Here is a 15,391-nt window from a genome sequence, read left to right as displayed (position 1 = left end):
ACAATGTCTCCAGAAGTAACATGACAAGTCAGAGATAGGTTTTATCACATAAGAAACAGCAGCATTCTTAATCTTTCAAGAGGAACAAATACAGTTGGACACAGTGTTAGTATCTAGATATAAGGAGATACATTTCAAGTTTCCAATGATATCTGAAAACACTCTAGCGTAAATATTTTCACCTCAGATACTTAAAACAAACAAATCAACAATAACAATATCTAGCCAATAAAATATTTATTAAGTGAACAGGTCAATAATGTGGCTAGAATTTCAGAGAAGGGAAACAGTCCTATAGGAAAGAAATCTATTACCAGTAAAATAAAACAAGATAAATAAACCTGGTAACTGTTAGCTTGCAGGTTTGTATTGAAAGTAAAGTATGACCTTAGCTAATCTGATTATGCTAGGTGGGAGGGGGAAGAGAAAAGGGAGTAAGTGAAAGTCACAGAAAATTCTTACACTTTATTTTAACTATGACTTTGAGGGCTTTTTTCCTGAGAGCTCTCTACAATTCGCAAATGGAGGAATTAGAATTTAATTTACTCTTGCTTCCCTTACAATTTATCCAGTGAAGATGCAAATAAAAAGGCCAAATAGTTCTAACAAATGATGGGAAGTGGCGCCCTGACGGAGTACAGGGGGTGAAGGGGAGAGGGTCGTCACTCCACTTACAGGATGTCTAGTTCCATGAATTCCCCTTGTGGTATTCCAGATGTGCCTGTAGTGCTCACCTAAGCTTTCTTATCTTTAAAATGGGAAGATGATATTTAATTTGAGGTGTTTAATGAGAACACAACTAAACAACAGTTGTTACTATGTGACACAAAAACGTATTTGCTTACACTTGGAGAGACTGATAGGTTATGTGAAGCTAATACATCAGCCTCCAAATATCTAAGTCCCCATATCTTTTATTCTCATGATAAAAAATTTTAAAACCTGCACACTAGGTATGGAGGGTGAGAATACCCTGTAACATTTACCATCTTCATTAATATGACTCTTTTTAAATCATTTCCTCTTCCTCTTCTCCCCTCTCCTTTGTCAAACCCCCTTACTGTGAATATAGGATCTACCTGTAGAAAATTATTACTTTTCTAAAAGAGTAAAAAATCCTATTTTAAACAAGAAAATGACATTTTACCTTTGGCTGAGGCTAGTGTTGGAAAAATACATGAAAAAGACTGTCCGTACTCCTTGTCGATCACAGATGTCCTCACCTACAAGCCTCTCCTGCCCCTCGCCCACCTCCAACCCCAGCATGAATATACCCTTCTCTCCACCATCATCAGCTTAAGAACTGGAATAACCAGGCAACCCCATGACTGAGCGCTTGCCAAGTGTCCATCAGTAGCTGTGCTCAATAAAAGGAGAGAGGCAGGGCTCAAAGAGATGACACATGATGATTTTGGTTTTTAAATTTTTAAAAACGGACAACTATTTTGAATGAAAATGTCAACTGTGCCAACTTACTCTGAAACTCTATGTCCAGCTGTTATTTCTGGTTTTACTCCAGAATCAAGGGTTTTGGGAATTTAGATGTTTGAAGGGTAACGATTCTAGAAACTATCCATATTCCATTTCATAAAGCAAGGGAAGTAAGTGGAGTTGGGAGCAAAGAGGTAGTAAGTTGCTAGCATCCACAAAGCTTCCATTTACATCACATGTAGATGACCCCGGAGAAAACCTTTACAGACCTTCATACTGATAACAGATAAGAGACCGAAGGTATCCAGATGAGTCACTAGCAAAGAGCTATGGCAAACCACCACGACTCCCCCGCTCTGCTCTGAATGCATGCTACCCTGGCTACCTCAGAGTGTCACTCCTGACCCACCTTCCTACGTGTGGCATGTATGCACACACGCGTGGCACACACACCGAGTACCTGCCACAGCTCACACGTCTTTGTTTATTGATTAACTCACCAACTACAAACCATTATTTTGAAGGAACAAAATCCTCCCCTACAACAATAGCTTAAGGTCAGAAGAGACGGGCACACTTTAATATCAGTTTTCAAAAGAGGCAAAGCGCCTCCTTCAGCTGAGGGAAGATGGCGATGAGCTGATCTGAGTCAAAATTATCATGGAAGCAAATACTGGAAAACCTTACAGGACTGCTCTGCCCAGGGTCTGCCAGGAGTTCTAATCACAGTGATTTCTAGCTGCTGCCTCCCTGGTTCCCTGGATGCTTCAATTCCTTCCTGTACATATAAATGACAGTGATGATACCCTTTTTGCTAGAACTCAACATGTGTGAGTCTCTTCCAGTTTTATGGAGAAAGAGCTTGCTTTGTTAACAATGAGCTGGACTTGGTGTTTTTATGTATGACACGTTCATTTTTACCTGGCTGCCTAACGTGTCCTGTCCCAGGCAACAAATCCAATGACTGATTGATGATATACTATAATTATACAGCTTTTTTTTTCAAACTAGAAAGAACTAGAAGTCAAAAAGAAAAAGCAGTGCTGATTCTGCCACAGTCAACTTATTAATAAGAAAAAAATGGGGGCAGATGAAATAAGGGAAGGTGAAATAAATCTCTGGCAAATTGTCTGGTGTCTTCATATTAGAATTAAGTCATTACTTAGGACCTTCTTCCTGACTTCTTTTAAGTTCAAGTTTTAATGAGCTTCTGATTATTTATAACTTGGAGGTAATTAAACAGCTGCAGGGAAGCACCACACCAGGCAAGGAAGCACTGCCCGACCTTCTACGCTGCCTCCTATCAGGAGACTTGCAGCCTGTTTAGCTTCTGCTTTGCATATTTCCTACCTTGGCTCCTTCTGAAGGCAAATCATGGCGTCTGTGTTTCCGCAAAAGCACGGGGTCAGAGCCCATTCTGCTGTGCCTTCCGTTCACACTTGAACTCGCTGTGATTCCGGGCTTGGGAGAGCCGTCCCCTAGGAGTCGACATCCCACCGATTGATTTGTCCCAAACACATCCCGAGGGCACCAGGCTTCAAGAGGCATCGGCTGGTCTCTGGAAGGCACACTTTCCACATGATGGAAGTGACGGCTCAGTCTGTTGTCAGGTGGGATTGGGGGCGGTCTCTCAGGGGGAGGGGGAGGGGGGTCTCTTAAGGGAGGAGGCGGTGCTGGGAGTGGTTTATCTTGTTTTCTCACCATGCAAGGAGAAGACTAAAGAGACATAGGAGGGGAAAAAAAATTAAAAGACATTCCAGGCACTGAAAGAACTTCCAGATTGGTGTATCACTGCCTTTGTTTTCTAAGCCATAGTAGTGCTTTATTAGATTCCTATGCCAAGTTTTAATGAGCTTCCTTTATCACCAATTAATGAAAATTTTAAAAATTAATGAAAAACTCCAATATATCTCATTAGGATTTCTTTGTAGAAAAAGAATATATAAACTCAAATGTTAGGATTATAAAGACTTTAGGAAAAGGTAGATCAAAATCATACAGTGATTTTCACTGGTTGACATTAAAACGATAATGAGTCATTATATTTCCATGTTTCTATGATTTAAGAGAGTCAGCAGAAACCATCAAAGCTGTCGTTTTAATCTTTGAAAGATCAACTTGATTTGTAGTATCTCTGGAAAGTGCTCACCACTGCAAGACAGAGCAACTGACAAGGGGCAAGTGTGCTCAGTTGCTATGTTTCACCAGTTATTACCAGAGCAGTGAACAATCACAAATGATAGAGCAACAGTATTTATAGACCTTACTTGAATTTTATGGATTCTTAAAAATCAGTCTGATTCTTATGTGAAAATACGAAGGTATGAGTTCCTGAATTGCATCTATGTCACTTTCACAGGTTCTGTTTTCATTTACATAGTTCATCTGATGAATGATTTGTGCTTTTGTTGTTAGAAAATATTAAAGAAAAAAAGGAACGTGTTGTCTGTTTACATAATTCTGACTAAATAACATCCTAAAAAGTCTTAACATGATCCTAAAACCAAGTTTTAACTATGATGGGGAAAAGGCCAATATAACTAAAATATTGTGCTTCCAACTAGCTGTAGACCATAAAGCATTATTACCAAATGGGATTAATGTTTAAAACCTTATATTTACAATCCTTATAATATCTGGAAAAAATCTGCACAGAATTAAACTGTGAGTTTAGATTTACTCACAGAATTATGTCTTTAATACTAAATAGTAATGTAATTACTTTGCAAATACTGAAACTCTTTGTAATTAATTCCTTCAGGTATAAAAAAGCACATACAATTCCCTCTTCTGAGTCACCTTGAAACATGGGTGACAATCCATCAAATCTTAAGCCCTTATGCAAATATGCTCCTATAACATTTTTCTTGTCGTGACACTATGAAAATGAGTGTAAAACATTATCTAATGAGAGCATGCAATTTATTTTAATACATACAATGACCTTTTAAATCCATTTTACAGAGTGACTATACCTGCTTTACTGTTTATTTTAGCAAATTGGGGGGCTGTTATACACATGTGCTTGCTCTGAACAATTATGTAACTTTTACAGTAACAAAGTGAGGAATATGAGAGTAGATTTCCATAAACAAAATGAGAGATCCGTCAAAGTTGTTCATAAACAAGAGCACAAGAAATATGAGTGATGGAAGCTTAAAAACCCGAGCAATCAATAATCATCACATAAAACTACTCTCTGGGCTCCTGATAAAGCTGATTTACCTTTGGTGAACCCGTTGGGCTGCCACAGGGAGACCGAACTATGCCTTTCTGAATGAGATCCAGGCGAGGCGGCACTGGTGGCAGGCTGAGGTGTGGGATCTGGAGAGGGTCTGGATGTGGCTTTCTTCTCTGCGCGAGGGGAGAGGAGCCTGGTGACGTGACGGGGGAGTTCTGCCTGTCAGTGCACTAGAGCATAAAAGGAGAACGATGCTATTTATTTGATGGGTAAAGTGTATACCTTTCAGTTCTTGAGACATGTGGTTGTGAGAATGAATCCGCCGTTGAACATCTGTTAAAATAAACTCACTCAGTTTACTCTGATTAATAGATGGAAAGCGCTCGCACTGCCCCTCAAGGGCAGTACTATGTAAAGAATAAGTGGATTCGTTTCTCCTACGTATTGTAGGAAGGGTCTAGGAAAAGAACAGCAGAAGTGTAGCTTAAAGATAATCAAATGCAGGTATTCTTCTAGAAACTTGTCTTTGTTTTATGAGGAAACCAGAAACACGCAATGCAATAATGCACATTGTTCTTCATTATCTGTATTATAGTTTTCCTAGGTCTCTGGTTTATGGTAAATTCTAGAACTTAGAAATCATTTCGTTCCATATAAAATATGTACCTGGTGCATAATCTACTTTTCAGCAAACCAATTAAATCAGACAGGGTTTAAAAAAATTGGTGTATTTAAAATAAACAGCTTTACACTCAAATACTTTTCCCCAAGCCTTCACATGGAAAAGAAATTCTCAAGTTAAATGTTCTTTAAAAGCAATTAAATCTGGGAAAGTTTGCACTTCTAAAAACCTGATCTATTTCTATGCCGTTACAGGGAGTCCATGTTGTCTGGTAAATAAAACAGCATCAAAAAACCATTAACAAGTACCTTGATCTCTATGTAGGTAATCCTTTCTACTTTTTGAAGTTTTTTGGGTTTTTTGTTTGGTTTTTTTTTGTGTGTGACAAAACCCGATTCCTAATTGATATAAAAGCTATCCTAATTATAGTCAGATAGTCTCACTAGGACAGACAATATTCTGTTCTGAAATATCAGGCAGTTTCCTTTTCAAGGCTAAGTTCCTAGCTCTTTGGAGAATTTTTATACCTACACTAATCTAGCATGTTTTGATATTCATCTGTTTCCTAATTGCTAATATTTATAAAGAGTTTTAAACTTATTTTTAAGTCATTTTCCCCCTAACAATACTCACTTTTACAAGAGTAGTCAGTGTCAACTGACAGTTTAATTTCTACCTTATTAGCAACAGTGAGAAAGATTCAGCCATTCTGTCCTTAACTGAAAGTTTGTCTTCATGTCCACTTAGTTACATCATGTATGGTTTTTTCCTGATTTCCTAAAATTGGAGTTTGATGGTTTTCTGGTAATTAGAATGGAGTTACAGGTTTTTGAAAGAAAGACCATGTTGGTAAAATAACACTGGATCCACATCACATCAAGTTTCCACGCTATCAATGATGCATCACTGGTGATCCTGACCTTGACTAACTGGCTGACATACTAACTGTGAAGGTTTCTACCCTGTGAGGGGACTTACTTTTCCTCCCCCTTTCCTTAATGGACTCCTTGCAAGGAAGTTATTATGTGCAGCCCACACTAAAAGAGCGGGGACTTACGCTCCCCCCTTGTAAAGGCTTTTTAAAAATAAATCTGAGTGGCTAAGCAGAAGTTTCTAGATCATACCTCATGTATACCTGAATATTGTCATGACTTTGCTAAACTGTCAATTCTTTGTCTGTCTCAATAGGGGCCAAATAACTTAAAGTAGATCAGTAAATTTAGATACACTTTTACACGTAAATTTAAAGAACCGTTTCTTTTTATTAATTTCCCGATTCTTTTTTATATCTCTTACCTTGTGATAAGGCAAAAAAAATTCAACTGTTACTCAGAAGGAGAAAAAGCAGAAACTCTATACGCAGAAGCTGATTTTAATGCAGCCAGTCATTCCTGATAAAATGACAGTTTTACCCCAAAAGTCACAGAGCCTCACATGGTCATGAATATGAACCTTATGGAGTAAAACCGACACCCAAATGATCACAGACAGAACAGAAAAAAAAAAAAATCCTGGTGTCAAACTACATGCATCACAGTATTACAGCAATTCAGTGAGGGGATGTCACAGGACATCTAACTCTCCACAATTCCCATTAGGGATAATTACATTCTCTGAGAACAAGCGAAACTGTTACCTGATGAAAAAATGCTTTGATGATCTGGTTATTATCCTTTACAAAAAAAGATACAAGAAGCAAAGCTATCCACACAATTCCTACCCTAAATAATTTTTACATATAGGTACAGAGAATACACAGCAGTTCATGCTTTCAGTTACTTGTGGAGAAGTTTTTCAGTGCTAGGTGCATACAATGCAAAGACTGCTGAACGAGACTTGTGCTCCTCCAAGCACTTCTCACCCACAGCTGTCTCTCTGCTTCCCTAATTACCTGGAACAGGAAAGAGAATTCTGACAGAGCCAACAGACCACCGCTGCCCTGAGAATTTGACCTCTGCTTTAATTATTAACAGTCAAGCAGTTACCAAATTCCGAGTATATTTAAATAATGAGATGGACTTGATTTGAAATGGGTGAGTTGTTAAGACACTGAAAGGGTGTACTGAAAATCCTCAGGACAGACATCCAAACCGCTGTGCGTGGTGCAGCAATAACCTTGAACTTCAAGACCAGCACACTCTGAAGTTCTGTGAAGGTCATCTGAAGCACACCTTGCTTAGAACAATTCACACTATATTCTCAAGATGATTTTATACTGTCCTCCTGAAAATCTAACTCATTCTGAAGCATCACAGTATCTGTAAACTGGCTTAGAAGAATTTTATGGAGGACATATTAGTATGTGAAGAAACAAAAAGTGTTTTATCTTTATTGATTATGTGGTCTAACTGTTTCATTTTCCAGAGCTCTCCTAAATTATAGTAAAATTCCCATATAAAAGTAGATAATTTAATAGTGCCCTTTAGATAATAATGCATTATTCTTTGCTGAAGCATTTTTGCCATCTCTATGAACAATTCTGCAACAATGGTATTGAAATTCTGCATTAACTTTTTAATTTTTTAAATTGAAGTAGTCAGTTTACAATGTTGTGTCAATTTCCAGTGTACAGCACAATACTTCAGTCACATAGGAACGTACATACATCTGTTCTCATATTCTTCTTCACCAGAGGTTACAAGATACTGAATATGGTTTCCTGTGCTATACAGTATGAACTTGCTGTTTATCTATTTCATATACAAGAGTTAGTATCTGCAATCTCAAACTCCCAATTTATCCCTTCCCACACTTCTCTGTTTTCTATGTCTGTGAGTCTGATCTGTTCCGTAAGTAAGTTCACTACTTGTCTTTTTTTTTTTTTAAATTCCACATATAATATGGCATTTTAAAAAATATTTATTTTATTTTAATTAATTTTTTGAAGGGAGTAATTACGTTTGTTTACTTACTTATTTTTCTAATGGAGGTGCTGGGGATTGAACCCAGGACCTGATGCATGCTAAGCATGCACTCTATGGCTGAGCTATACCCTCCCCTTCTCAAACTGCATTTTTCTTTCTCTTTCTGGCTTACTTCACTTAGAATGACGATGTCCAGGTTCATCCATGTTGCTACAAATGGCATTATTTTATTATTTTTTATGGCTGAGTAACATTCCACTGTGTGTGTGTGTGTGTGTGTGTGTGTGCGTGCGTGTATGCTTTATCTAATCATCTGTTGATGGACATTTAGGCTGTTTCTGTATCTTGGCTACTGTATATAGTGCTGCTATGAACACTGGGGTGCAAGAACCTTTTTAAACTAAAGTTTTCTCTGGATATACCCCAGGAGTGGGATTGCTGTATCATATGGTAAGTTTATTTTTAGCACATTAACTTTTAATGCTGGTGAAATTTAAAAGCTAAGCATGAACGTGTGTAAACACTTTTAGTAGATGGTCACATGAAAGGTTACTTTTAATTTCTGTAAGTAATTACCAATTATATTTTCCTTTCCTTCCTATTTGAACGTCTAAGGAGGAAAGAAGCCTAACACAACGCCTCACGCACGTTATGCTCTTTGTCTCACCATCCATCACATTCCTCTGTTTACCCCTCAACTGATCCGAATGAGCTCTTTATATGATCACATAGTTAACCTCTTTCTGTTTCAGCTGTGGTAAATATTTTTTCCCAGTTTGTTTTCTTTTCTTTTTTTTTTTAATGGCAGAGTTTTTACCTCTGCTTTTCTGGTTTTACTCTCCTAATGAATAAATAAAATCTAATTAGCACAATAAAAAGTGTATTAATCACGGCATTCTTAAAATGATCACACCTTTGTTGCCACTGCCTTAAATGAAATCCTTTCTTTGTCACTCCTTCATCTCTATCTGTCCACTCTTATCAGGTGAGAATAAGGAAAAGGAAAGCTAAGAAAAAATTAACTAGTGAAGTACAGGGAGCAGGATGTGGACACAGTATTAACTGTGCAGAATTTATTGCAAAACAAAGAAAATCATTTATGGAATCATCCTTTCAAGTTACAGGATAGATGATCTGACTAATTCCATTCCTTCATCTTGATTTTAGGTAATTCTTACTTTTTTTCCCTAGTACTATACTTGCTTTCAGAACTTCAGAATAAATGATCTTTGTTCATTTCAGCTCCTTTCAAAATATATAAGCTGGGTGCCGTGATTCCCGCCTGCATTATCATCACACCTGCCTATCTAACTAACAATTTCTCTTGAGTTCTTTAATCCTGGTAGTTGATGAGCACATATAACAGATTGGAATCCGGGGCTCTAGAAATTTAAAGACCATAGTTGATTCTTTTATGTCTACATTCTCATCAATTTTTCCCAACCCTTTGCTTCTTGAAATGAATAAATGCCATCCTTTCCCTCTCTGACAAAATTTACAGAATTCTTCAGCACCTAGAATAGGATGCTAATGACTATCACAAGGAATAGAGAAATCCAGAGTTGCAATTTAAACAGAAAATCCTTAGAGAAAAGGACTAAGTAGTCAAAAGTCCATCTCAGCATGCTTAGCAATTACCAATAATATTCGGGGACTCATTCTATTTTAGTCACTCTTCACTTTATCCACACCTTTTAAAGACTGATTTCATAAAAGCTTTAATAAGATCCATTATTATGGAAATGGCAAAACATTTGGTGAGAAACTTCAAACCTAGCTAGGCTGTTATTAAAAACAGGACAAGAGAAAAACCTCTCCAATTACTAATATGATGAGAGTTCTGACAATCCCAGAGATAATCAGAGTCATTTTTATAATATTTCTAAGAAGATTTTCATTTAATGAATTTTCCTATCTGAACAAGGTAGATACATGTATTATTAAGGATGATTAAAAGGACAACATTTTTCTCTACATACATGAAAATTAATGAAGGACACTGATAAAGCTTTTATCACATAAAATATTCTAATAAAATAGAAAAAAATTAAATATTTAAATATTTTCTTTACTACTAACTGTTCTCTTGGTCCTTTCTCATATTAATTTGTGAACATAACAAAATGAAAAGACTTTGAAATAGGAGCCTACGCAGAATATTATTCTGAAGGTATCCATTATAGAAACATTCACACACACACACACACACACCATACACACACCCACACCTCCACACCTCCATATGTAATTTATAGTATAGGTAACGACTTATGTTGTCTGTTTTGCAGTACTGTACCACTATTCCCTTTTTGACAATAAAAAGGAACTTCTATTAGGAATGTACGTAAGAGTAATACAATCATTTGGCACTTATCCACAGCCACATTTCCAGAAATCTCAACCTGTAGGAATTTAGGAAGAAACTCAGAGTTGAAAAAGAAAAGTCCTCCCAACCTGATATGCAGATGGAAAGCAATCCCATTAGAGCCTCAGCAAGTTACTTTTCAGGTATGGTCAGACTAATTCTGAAGTTTCAATGGAGACAGAAGACCCAGAATAGCCAACATGACAGTCAAGGAGAAGAACAAAGTTGGAGGACTGATACAACGTGACTTCAAGACCTACTATAAAGCTATACTAATCAAGACCGTGTGGTATTGGCAAAACGAGAGACGAACACCACACAAATGGAACACAGCAAAGAACCCAGAAATAGATCCTCCAAAGTACAGTCAACTGATTTTGACAAAGGAGTAAAAGTAATACAATGGAGCTATGTCAGTCTTCTCAACAAATGGTGCTGAACAACTGGACATTCATATGCCAAAAAAAAAAAAAATCTGGACATAGACCTTACATCCATCCTTCACGAAAGTGACTCAAAATGGACCAAAACGTAAATGTAAATTGCCAAATTATAAAACTCCTAGACGATAAAATAGGAGAAATCTGGACGACCTTGTACCTGGTGATCACTTTTTAGTTATAAGGCTAAAGTCACCATCCATGAAAGAAATAACAGATAAGACATCATGACAATTAAAAATTTCTGTTCTGTGAAAGCAGCTATCAAGAGAATAAAAAGATAAGGCACAAACTAGAAGAAAGCCTTTGGAAAATACACATCTAACAAAGAACTGTTATCTAAAATATACAAAGAATTCATAAAACTCAACAGTAAGAAAAAAATCAGATTCTTAAAATGAGCCAAAGACCTTAACAGATGCCTCACCAAGGATATACAGATGGCAAATCAGTATATGAGAAGATGGTGCACATCATACATCATCAGGGAAATGTAAATGAAAACCACAATGAGATACAACCGTACACCTTTCTGAACGGTCAAAATCCAGAGTACTGCCAACACCAAATGCTGATGAGGACGTGGAACAACAGAACTCTTTTTCACTGCTGGTGGGGATGCAAAATGGTACAGCCACTTTGGAAGACAGTTTAGTGGTTTTTACAAAAGTAAACATACTCTTAACATACAATACAGCAATCAAACACCTTGATATTCACACCTAAAGGAGCTGAAAACTTACGTCCACACAGAAGCCTGCACACAGGTGTTTGTAACTGTTTTATTCATAACTGCCAAAACTTGGAAGCAATCAAGATGCCCTTTAGCAGCTGAATGGATAACAAACTGTGGTATATCCAGACCATGGAATATTATTCAGCACTAAAAAGAAAAGAGCCATGTTGAGCCGTGAAAGGATATGGAGGAATTTTAAATGCATGTTACTAAGTGAAAGAAGCCAATCTGAGAAGGCTACGTATCGCCTGATTCCAACCATATGACATTCTGCAAAAGGCCAATGTATGGAAACAGTAGAAAAACCAGTGGTTGCTGGGGGCTTTGGTCGGGGGATGAACAGGAAGAACACAGAGGATGTTTAGGGCAGTGAAAATACTCTGCATGATCCTATACTTGTCACTATACATTTGTACAAACCCGTAAAACATACACCAGAAGTGAACCTTACTGTAAACTATGGACTTTAGATGAGAATGACGTGTCCATATAGGTTCATTTGTACAAACCCGTAAAACATACACCAGAAGTGAACCTTACTGTAAACTATGGACTTTAGATGAGAATGACGTGTCCATATAGGTTCTTCAGTTATGACAAACGTAGTCACTCCAGTGGGGGATGTTGCAGGTGGGGGAGGCTACGCCTGAGTGGGGCAGAAGGTATGTGAGAAATCTCTGTCCATTCCCCTCAATTTTTCTGTGAACCTAAAACTGCTCTAAAAGTCTTAAAATACAAAAAAAAAAAAAAAAAAACAAAACCAAAAAAAGAGAAAAGTCTACCTAAACGGAAAGAATTCTGATGCATTTCTCCCTGTAAGAACAGAGCATAAGTATCTTGCTAGCTTACTGAGAATATGGACACTTAATTTGTGTGTAAAATGAGGTTCAATATTTTAATTATTATTGTTTACAGTCCACTAATAACTTGTGTAAATTTTTAGATACTCCAAATTAGAAGCAATGGAGAAAAGGAAAATGGTTAGAAACTTACATGCGGAGAAATGCTGACTGAGGTTTGACAGGGAGGCAGCGGATAAAATTCCCCATTAGGTCTACTTTAAAGAAGTGCAAACAGCTTCACACGTGGAATCACCCCAAGGGCCCTCACCATTAAAATGCTAAACAGCATTAACTACGCAGAGCAGCACGGCTTCTCCTTGAAGTACCTTTTATAAGAAGGACGTAATCTTCTAGCCTGTGACCAGCCTCCATAGCCCTGGAATTTCTCTGAAGTTTCACGTTTTACTCTAAACATTTGTATGAATTTCACATTCTGATCCAAATATATATACGTGACTTTAATTCAAATTTATGGTTCTCCTCTCTTGGTACACCCTCCCCTTAAATCTTGCAGCAAAACATAAGCCTTAAGAAGTTTGTCATGTTGACTGTGGTGGCTTCTTATGCCCTTTGGTTCACTCAGCTGCACAGCCAATTTTGAGAAGTCAGGGAAGGGTGACATATAACTTAGAAATATTTCCATAAAAATGGCTGAAAAACAAGAACATTCTGGGAATTAAGGGAATTAACTCTAGTCACTGAAAAATGCCCTCATGTGAAACCCTGATTGCTTGCAAAATACCAATTAAGCTTCTTTGAAAATTAAGCTACTATTTAGTGACTGAAGTCCTTCACCCTACTTCAGAGAATACATAGTTAATCGTTTCAAATTACTTATGTAGAAAATAAGACTACTGTAAGCTTTATCTAAATCATTTCGTCCTTAAAATAGTATGTCAGTTGACAATGCTGGCAACTCGTATTTTCTCTGAGTTTTAAACCTAAACGATAGTCTTCTAGTAAATATTTTAATATGGCCATGCAGTGAAACCATAACTATGTAGACATGAATGTACTTAAAAAATACAAGCCACCTTTTGCCACGTCATTCCAGTTGTGATGTCTATTTCTTCCTAAAGAATGACAGGTGACAGTATCTAAAAGGAAAAAGCTCCCATAGACATCTTAAAAATACTGATATTTTATTCTCAGAAATATAGCAGTATTTCAGGAGTTTTAAATAACAGTATATAAAAAATAATGTTAGTAACAGCTAATACTTAACATTTACTATGTACACAGCAGTGTTCAACAGTGTTACATTTATTAACTCATTTAACCTCAACCCTAAGAGGCAGGGTTTCACAGACAAGGTCACCGAGGCACAGGTAGCGAAATCACCAATGCAAGGCATGCAGACACTAAGTAGCAAAACTAGAACATGGACCCAAGTTGCTGGACTCCAAGGACAGTACAATAATCATCCAGTGGGGGAAAAAAAACCCCAAAACCACTTTCTCAATGTCATATACTGTGTGTCAGGCACTATGCAAGCCTCTGAGAATGAAAGAGGGGCAGGGCACGGCCTCTGCCCGCTGAGAGCTCAGTCCACCTCTGGAGGCCAACCCCAAACTAAGCACCAGAGTTCAAGCGCTTGCTTCTCCCAAACTACTACATCTTCAAGCCATTTCTGAGGAATACGTACCATGTCTTCAAGGTCCCCTACAGCAGCATAATGCATTTAGACAAAGCAGTTTTTTTCTTTGTTAATCAAAGAAAGTGCTACTATCTTGCACGGAGAGCTTTAAGAAGACCAGGAAAGAGAATGCAATTAAACAGCAAACAATGAACCCATGACTTTGGGGCTGCTTACTGTCATCCCTGACTCTGCCTGTGTGGTACAGCGGGAGGGGAGGGGAGGCCACGGCCATGTGGTCAGAGTAATTCTTCTTAGGAGGGGCTGTCCCATGGGTTGCAGGGTGTTTCACATCTCTAACCTCCTCCACTAAATGTCAGTGGTTCCCCCCACCTCTCAGTCATTGTGAAAACCTAAAGTGTCCGCACATATTTCTGAACACCCTCAGGAGGCAGAACTGCTTGCAGCTAAGAACCATGTTCTACATTTGAATGTCTATTGGTATTTTTGAATTTCACCCATCCTTACAGGTTCCAGCATGGACTGCAGCCCTATGGTTGGAATCCAAGTCACATTAAAAAGGTAACACTCTCCTGAGAACACTGCAAAAACACTGATCTACACACATGAACACTCTCCTCAGGACCGGGAGTACTCCGGATCCTTTCTTCACACGTTATTATTAGGAAAAGCAAGAATCAGATGATATGTTAAATTAGCAATATGTATTTTAATTGATGGTGGCAACATTAAGAGAATGTAAAAAAGATAAAAGAAGAAGAATTCCTTTGTCCCCTGGTCACACCTGTTTTTCTTCTCACGTGGCCATTCATTCCAATTTTAAATCCTCTTAAGAAAACGATCTTTAAGATCAAAGGAATTAATCTCGGTTCACATACTAGGTCAACCTGTTAAAATATTTATTTTGTATCAAATCCTTATTTATTTTGTTTGTAATTTTATGTATTTGGTGAAAAGTATGTTCTATCAATGTAATTGCTAAGGAACTGTTGAGATTCTTTGGACCTCTGGCAAAATGAAACAAAATTCTGACTAGCAACAGACACCTTTTCTTAGCTTTGATCTGACTAAAATCAGAGAGAAGGATATGATCTTACCAGTCACACTCTGGACTTCCTCTAAGGGCTCATTCAGATCCAATTATCCTAGAAATTCTGACAGCTTTGAAAACTCAGGCAATGATACAATTTCAGGCAAAATCTAAAACATCTTCTAGTGAAACCCATAAAATAGCTAATAAGGAAGGCAACCAATACACTGTAGTGTAGATTTATAGGCCCTACCTGCTTCTGTAAGATTAACAGTACTAAATA

The 15,391-nt window shown here is 37.5% G+C and overlaps 1 protein-coding gene across 8 annotated transcripts in view; it reads right to left on the bottom strand.

Moving 5' to 3' along the window:
* The window catches only part of CBLB (Cbl proto-oncogene B), a 258,056-nt gene that overhangs the window by 38,844 nt on the left and 203,821 nt on the right, over positions 1-15,391 (bottom strand). For all 8 annotated transcript variants that reach the window (XM_072965889.1, XM_072965884.1, XM_072965902.1 and 5 more), the window contains 2 exons: positions 4,657-4,842; positions 2,782-3,147 (listed from right to left, as the gene is read on the bottom strand). In XM_072965889.1, the coding sequence (XP_072821990.1) occupies positions 2,782-3,147; positions 4,657-4,842 (552 nt within the window). The remainder of the gene's footprint in view (positions 1-2,781; positions 3,148-4,656; positions 4,843-15,391) is intronic.

Source organism: Vicugna pacos, chromosome 1 (assembly GCF_048564905.1).
Source record: "Vicugna pacos chromosome 1, VicPac4, whole genome shotgun sequence".
Taxonomy (NCBI): Eukaryota; Metazoa; Chordata; class Mammalia; order Artiodactyla; family Camelidae; genus Vicugna; species Vicugna pacos.
The sequence above is the reverse complement of the archived record's forward strand: the minus strand, read 5'-3'. Positions and strand labels throughout refer to the sequence as shown.